Source organism: Olea europaea, unplaced genomic scaffold (assembly GCF_002742605.1).
Source record: "Olea europaea var. sylvestris unplaced genomic scaffold, O_europaea_v1 scaffold1354, whole genome shotgun sequence".
Taxonomy (NCBI): Eukaryota; Viridiplantae; Streptophyta; class Magnoliopsida; order Lamiales; family Oleaceae; genus Olea; species Olea europaea.
The window spans coordinates 65,426-73,439 of record NW_019231040.1 but is presented as its reverse complement, the minus strand read 5'-3'; the positions used below and the strand labels follow the sequence as shown (position 1 = coordinate 73,439).

General features: G+C 32.0%; 1 protein-coding gene across 1 annotated transcript; it reads right to left on the bottom strand.

The window, feature by feature from the left end:
- Window positions 1–3,724: 3,724 nt before the first annotated feature.
- LOC111375269 (ethylene-responsive transcription factor 1B-like) lies at window positions 3,725–7,582 on the bottom strand. Its single transcript, XM_022998067.1, has 3 exons — window positions 7,476–7,582; window positions 5,366–5,934; window positions 3,725–4,146 (listed from the first exon to the last, which is right to left on the bottom strand). The coding sequence occupies exon 2, from the start codon at window positions 5,874–5,876 to the stop codon at window positions 5,373–5,375; it is 504 nt and encodes a 167-aa protein (XP_022853835.1). The 5' UTR covers window positions 5,877–5,934; window positions 7,476–7,582; the 3' UTR covers window positions 3,725–4,146; window positions 5,366–5,372.
- Window positions 7,583–8,014: the final 432 nt, after the last annotated feature.

Below are 8,014 nucleotides of genomic sequence, written 5' to 3'. Positions count from 1 at the left end.
AGGCAGCAAACAATCCATATGCAAAATCAACTATTGAGAAGTGTTATAGATGCAAAAAAACTTGAACATAAATGAATTAGTCTCTTGAATGAAAGTCAGTACATGTAGTGGATATAGTTAATAAAGAGGATGATTTGGGGTATGTAGGAGACGAGAAAGAGGCAAGAGAGGAATACACTGATGAAATTTATGGTGAAAAACAAGGAAATTTTATGTGTACGGAGCAGAAAATCTTATATTTGGCCAAGTAGAAAAAGTTGACTCAGCGCATATAGATCTTTCAAGCCAAGTGCGGAATTGATGATGTTGTTTACAATCTAATCATAGATAATTGTAGTTGTGAAAATCTGATCACTAAGAAGTTCGTAGGTCATTTGAAATTGCCTACCGAACCACATCGAATTCCTTATTGAATTGGTTGGACTAAGAAGGGCTCATCTATCCAGGTGACTAGAATTTGTATGGTGTCTTTATTCATAGAGACTTTTTACAAATCAAAAGTTATTTGTGAATCTGTTGAGATGGATGTATGTTATATTCTATTGGACAGACTGTAGTAGTTTGATGTGGATATCGTACATAGTGGTAGAGAGAACACCTATATATTTCAGTGGAACGATAAAAGAGTCATGGTTGCACCAACAGGAAGTGCACAGAAAACTTCTAAAGTAGAAAGGAAAGCTTTCCTAGCTATTACAAATTCGGCTAGTGAATTTTCATTAAATGTAAAGGAGTTTGGGAAAAAAAATTCTTTGGTAGCCAAGGCGAAAGAAGTCGTCGAGAAAGTTCTTGGATTTGTTAAAAAAATTATTAGAGGAGTTTTAGGGGGTGACTGCAAAACCTGAAAAATTACCTCCCATGCTAGCTATTCAGAAACAAATTGACTTTGTCCTTGGGGCTCGCTTACCAAACCTACCTCATTATCAGATGAATCCAAAAGAGAGTCAGATTTTACAAGAGAATGTTTAAAAGTTTTTGTGAAAGGGTCACGTTAGGAAGAGTATTTTTAAAAGTTTTTGTGAAAGGGTCACGTTACGAAGAGAATTAGTTAGTGTATAGTACCAGCTTTACTAATACCAAAAAAAGGGAAAAAAAAAATGGATGGATCATGGAGAATATGCGTTGATAATCGAGCTATTAATAAAATTACTGTACAATAACTATTTTCTGTACCCAAGCTAGATGGTATGTTGGATCAGTTGGCTAGATCGGTTGTGTTTCCAAAGATTGATTTGAAAAGCGGATATAACTAGGTTCAGATCAGCCCAGGGATGAGTGAAAAATAGCTTTCAAAAAAAATGAGGGCTTGTTGAATGGCTGGTTATGTCTTTCAGCCTTTCCAATGCATTCAGTACTTTCACGTAGTTAATGGACCAAGTTTTGAAACCTTTCCTAGGTATATTTGTTGTCGTCTATTTTGATGCTATCATGGTTTATAGTAGAAGTGAAGTTGATAGGAGGAAGAAAACTTGAGGAAAGTGTTCGAAGCATTGCACGATAATGTGTTATTTATCAATCTGAAAAAGTGCAGTTTTATGACGAATAAAGTTTTATTTCTGGGGTATGTTGTGAGTTTTGAAGGGGTACATGTGTTTAAGCAGAAAATTCAGGCAATCAGAGAATGGCCAACATATAATTCCCTTGTCAATAATATCCTAAATTAAAACCTTTGTAAAATCAGGATCATTGATTAACATGGAAAATCATTGGGGACATACGGAAAACCCTGCCTAAGGAAATTCCCGCTATTAGAAACATATAATAAGGATACAGTTCAACATAAAATGTGTTGATCTCATATTGGAGACATGGAAAATAATTTCCTAGATTGCAACCCTATAATCAAGAAAATTCAAAATCTTCATAAGTAAACCGATGGATTTCAGATATGTTGACAGATACGTTTTCATAGCTCACCCTTTTTCCACAAGAGTGAAATAGGATGGATATAACAAAGTTTCTTAAGACTTGACTTTATAATTACAATTAAAAACATCTCTTTGAAAAATTCACGCCACCTTTAAACTTGGGAAAGGAAGTTGAGCTAATTCCATGTAATTTAATGAGTTTGTTGAAAAAGAAAAATCATTCAAATAAATTACATAAATAAAGTAAGAATTTTCCAAGGATCATTTAAGACATATAACCTATGGGCATATAGCGTCCAATTCATTACAAAATTTACAAGAAGATTATAAATGTAGAATCGAATCTTTCAGTTTTAAATAGAGGTACATCCTTTTTGTTTATAGCAAGTAAAATCGTAGTTAAATTATTGTTATCGATAATAATCTTAAATGTGAAAGCAATAATCAACATATAAAGATTTAGTTATGTCCTTTAGCAGAGTGTTACTTTTAAAGGATGGAACCTCGAAATTTAACATGGTATTAGAGTAGAAAAAGTTTAAATAAGCAATTCAATCCATCTAAATTTAAAAGGGTAGCTGATTTTCAAAATTAATATTCCAAAATGAGCCACCATTTTGCATGTGCATGTTAAAGTTAAACATTTAAATAGCTAAATTATGAAAACAGTAACTTATTTATAATGATTTGGGTTATCCTAAACGTTATGCCTTTAATATAAAATTCAAGAATATAATTGTCTTTCTTCAGAGAATTAATACTTACATCAACTAAATGTTCTAACATTATATAGGTTAAATTTTTGCAATAGGTAACGGTTTTGCAAGATAATGCGTACAAATAGGATGAGACTACGCTAATTTGGATGAATTGTAATGAATACCCACTTCTCAATGTATAGAAAGTCATTATTTCAATGTTATCTTGTTTTTCATGTGAAAATAATAATTGGCTTAACTTTGAATACTTAATGCAAAGAAGGAGAAGAAAAAAGAAGACGAAGTAATAATATATGTAGTCAAGGTACATAGGCCTACAAAATTGAGTTTTGAGGCTAAAGTTCGATTCTATATTGGTTATTTCGTTCTTATTTGTTAATTATTTATTACACTATAACTGCGTACTATAAGTTTATTGTGTTCTCATATATTAGTATTTGTGATTGTGGTACAAAATGTAAAATAAATAATCATACATTTAATCATTATTTCAGTGTTATTCTATTTTTTATGTGAAAAAAAATAATTGGCTTCACTTTGAATATTAAACCAGATACTTTTTTATTTAGTAGGTATTTAATCACTACTAGATTAATGAGATTAGAGATATTTCAATTAAATATTTAACATACTCAAATTTGGACCATAATTACTAATTGTACTTGGTAAAATATATGATATATGTACATGATTATTGCACATTGAAAATTTGATTAAGCTAGAAGTAATTTCAAAACAACCGTACTAGGTGTACAGGGTATATTGCCTAATTGGTTGCAATGATCCACTTGGCAATATTTCATTGGGAGTTGGCAAAAAAATAAAATAAAATAAAAAACTATACAGGTGCTACCAGCACATCACATCACAGATTAATCCATTTCAAAATAGATGAATTCAACAAATAATGCTTGGGTAAGTTTAGAAGGCTAAATTGCAAAGAAACACATATGCACAAGAAATTAAACTGCAAAGAGAAGCAGCAGATTTTAGAGAAGGCAAAAATCACTTTAAAGATAGTTTCCAATGTTTCGATGAAAAAATTAGATGCTATTTATAAAAAGTCATTTTGTTGAATTAATTGCAAAAATGCTTACGTACGTTACTTCCCCCTGGAACTCACTTCGTGAAATCATGTAATAACACCATATCCGATATCATTCCTTATAGTTTAAACAAAAAGTATGATGATTTATTTTACATCTTATATCACAATCAGAAATACTAAAAGTATGCACTTCATAACACAATATACTTATAGCGTAATAAATAATTAACAAATAAGAACGAAATAACCTTCAAAGTAGGGAGCTTGAGCTTGAAAACTCATTTTTGTAGATATATATCAGAACTTCTTCATCTTCCTTTTTCTCTTTCCCTTATTTTTCTTAATGGGGATCAGTGGAGGAGTCCTTAGGATAACCACAACACCAACAAAGGAGTACCCCTAATATGTAATATAGAAAAACAACAGGAAGCTTTTCTGTAGACCAACTAATTGACCTCATATAAGGAAGCACCAAAGTTATGAGACCTTCGAGGGAGATGGCATGCCAAATCTTCAAAAGAACATGATAGAATTAGACCCCAGGAGACGAGAGAACAGCATAGTTGTAAATGAAAATAGCTAATGAAAAAATAAGATTGCTGGCCTAGATTGTACGCTTGAAAGTTGAAAATTATTACGTACACAAATGCTTTGTTGAATTGATTTTTATCAGTACCGAAGAAGTCTTCAAATTAACTTACCAGCTGCTATTGTATGAGCAAACAATTAATGTAATAAAACCATAGATAATTATATCTATTGATTATATTTCATGCCATAAGTATAATTTATTGAAGTTCGAAATTAAACAATTTATGAGTATTTGCCCCAAACATGAGGATGTAACAATTTTCAATATGGAAAAAATTATTAACTGGTTGTCTCTAGAAACACTTCGCATGATGAATAAAATGATGTTAAATATATGCAGTACAACTCATTTCAGCCATTATTGAATTAAGTTCCTCTTATAAATTTCCTATAATGAACTATTCAAATCATTTATCACAATCATCACAAATCATGCGAGCATCAGAAAAAATCAAAAGAGACGAATATGCATAAACCAGCCGGGAATCAGAGAAAAAATCCAATTAATTAGCTAGTTCTTTATGGGCACTAAATAAAGAATTCTATCAGCTACAAAATTTGAAGAATAATCATATTCAAGATCATAATAATCTTCAATTCCTCTCGTAAAGAATGAATGAAAATACATTTTTGCATTTTAGGACTGGAATGGTGATAAATTCATTCACAGAAAGGTCTACAGTAACAACTCTCCAAAGTATATAAAAAGTATGACAAAATTATTATGCCGATGATGAGAATGTGAGATTATTTCACATTTTTTCATTTCGTAAAATTGTTAGCCAACAAAAACTACTTAAATTTTTTTATTCAATTTTGATAAATTGAAGTTTATCTGGTCTTCTCAGTTCTCAGGAACATGGAACTTTTCAAAATAAGAAATCCAGAAACAGAAATCTGTTGAAATTGAAATTTGAAACACAAGTCTTCATATTTCAAATTCAAAGCACTAATTAACTTGGAGTTCCAAGTCATTACGAGAGAGTAAGCTTTAATTGGAATTGATTTAAAATTGATGAATGATTTAAGCAAAAGGGAAGATAAAAGGGGAAAGGGGTTGAGATCCAGGGTTCAAGTAAGAAACCAGAAAGGAGATGAGAAATCGATCCATGGATGCAGAAGATGATGTTTGTGTTTACCTAAAAATCAACTCTGAGATAATAGTTCATCTAATAGATCAGATCCCAAGTCCTCAAGCACCAAAACATCTTTACTAATTTGTTTCTTTTTTCCTTTGCCATTCGAAGAACTCCGAGCCCTGTGAATCTCTTTTATGGCTTCAGCTGGTGACGAACCATCTTCGTACTTGTAATTCATGTTTTTAAGGGATTTCTTTACTTTCTCTGAAGGAAAATTAAGGTGTGCTGAAGCCCCGCGCATTGCAAATGCAGCTTGATCATAAACCAGACCAGCTTCTTCTGCACTGTTAAAAGTCCCAAGCCAAACCCTTATTCCGTTCCTGGTCGAATCCCTTATCTCTGCAGCATACTTACCCCAAGGCCGTTTTCTGACACCAGTATAGCGCTTTTCTTTATTAGCCTCAGCAAGATTCCAAAGAAATTCTTGTATTCCTTCTTCCGTTGCATCAATATCGAAAGACGGACTCTCCTCTTCTACTTTTAACGCGTTTTTGCCACAAGAAGAATCCATACTTCAAAATGATTGTTTCTTTCGTTTTTGTTGTTCGAAATCTTGAATCGCTGCCACCCTTTGTGCACAAAATTGTAAGATAAGCACAAGTTAAAATGTGGGGAGGAGACTAATAAGGTTAAATTTAGTTCGATAGCGAAAGAAAAGGTTAAGTTTAGTTAGATAACGAAAGAAAAGGTTAAACTAATAAGGATGCCTTGGCTTTACTAACAGTGTTTGTGGGATTTTCTGTCATGACGAGAGTCTTAGGGATTATAAAATTGTTAGTTTACTTTTGTTTCACAATAATAAGATGGACTATTATTTCAGGAGTATTATTTTAGACTAGAAATTATTACATGCAGAAGAAAACATTTGTAGCTGTATACCAGAGTTTATTTTCATGTTAAACTTTTTTTTTTTTTTTCTCTTTCATTTTTTCAATATAAAATACGATTGCAAGTTCGAAGATAAAGTGATAATACTTGGACAATGGATTTAAGCCTTTTTTTTTTCTCACTGCTTGTGCTCGGTCCGCTCGGTCAGCTTTTTTAGCCCAAGTCGAGCCTAACCAAAGTTTGACTGAATTTCGAAGGCTCGACATGGACTTTTGGCTTGGGTTTTACTAGCCTAGCTGGCTCACAAAATTTTTAATTTTTTTTTTTTAATTCATGAAATATTCTTATAAAGAAGTCAAACACGAAATTTGAGCTTGGCTCAAGCCCTGAGCTAAGTCGGCCCGAGCTTTTTTCTGGGTTGAGTCGTGAGCCGTCGAGCCGATGGACTCATTTGCCATCCCTAACTCTAGATCGACAAGGTAAGTATTCTTTTTTGTACCTTTAGTTGGAGTCCAAGCTCCCATTCAAAGTATGTACAATGTTTATTAATTATTAATAAAACATGTTCCCTTAAACAGGATGAGAAATATCATGGTGCTCCAATTCTAAATGAAGATCATTAAATCGTTGAGTTTTTGAATTTGGGCGATGACCCTATTTTTTATGAGCTCGATATAGAAATTTTCTAAAAGTGGCCCCAAAATTTCAAGGTAAAAGTGGAGTTGATTAATAATGTCAAAAATTGGGATAATATTGGATTCAGTAGTTGTTTTATTTATGAAAATAAAAGTGAAACGAAAGAGGTGGATTTTATTTATCCAATGAAGTGTACTAACAAAAATATGAAAATTTTTGTTGGCGTCCGCTGTGAATGACGCTAACAGTTTGGTATTTGTGAATGAGAAGACACTTAAATTTGAAATCTGATTGCTGTTGATGATCCTAGGAATATGCCCACTGATAGCTTTACATTGAAAATCATTGGTGCTCTCTCTTGTATCTTTGGTCGTTTTATTGGGTCAAAAAAGAACTTTTCAAGCAAACAACAATAGTTCTTGCCTTCGGAGGAACCATTTTGGAACGATGATTGGAGTTAAAAGATTAGAAAAAGATTTCATATTTGCATGCCAAGATCGAATCATTTTCATTGGCAAATTTGGGTGCAATATTATTTTAGAATATTCTGATATTAAATATTTAAGGTAATATAACGTTTCTTTAATTATAAAGAAATTAAAATTTCAAATTAACCACATGAAAAAGCTGAAATTTCTAGACATACCTCCATGAAATCTCTTTGTAGATGATACTTCTCCATGGAACCTCTTACAGGAGCAAAGGTTTATGTAGCTTTTGCTCATGGAATTATGCATTCAAATAGAATATATAATTATATGCCATTGTAAAAGTGTTCTGAAATTTCTCCTTTTATTTGTTCTTTTTTGACATTCATGTCATTTCATGTAAACGACTATAAAAGATTAATTTTCCACCCATTTTGGGTTTGACGCTGGCCTTTGTCTTCTTCCGTCGGCCGTTGCCTTCGTTGGAATGGCTAATATATATTCAATAAGGACCCATATATAATTTAATAATCAAAATATTTTCCCCCCAACTGAAGTCCATTACTTATAACCGAAGATTCGTACGTGTTGAAGAATAAAATAAAAGTTAAATAGAAGATAGGAAGATATGTGAGACAAGTTAATTATGGTTGGAAAAAAATATATGCACAAACAAACTCAACGGAAAAAAATAAAATAAATAAGTGTAGGAAAGAAAAAACACAAATTTACATAGTTCAACAAGCTCACCTATGCA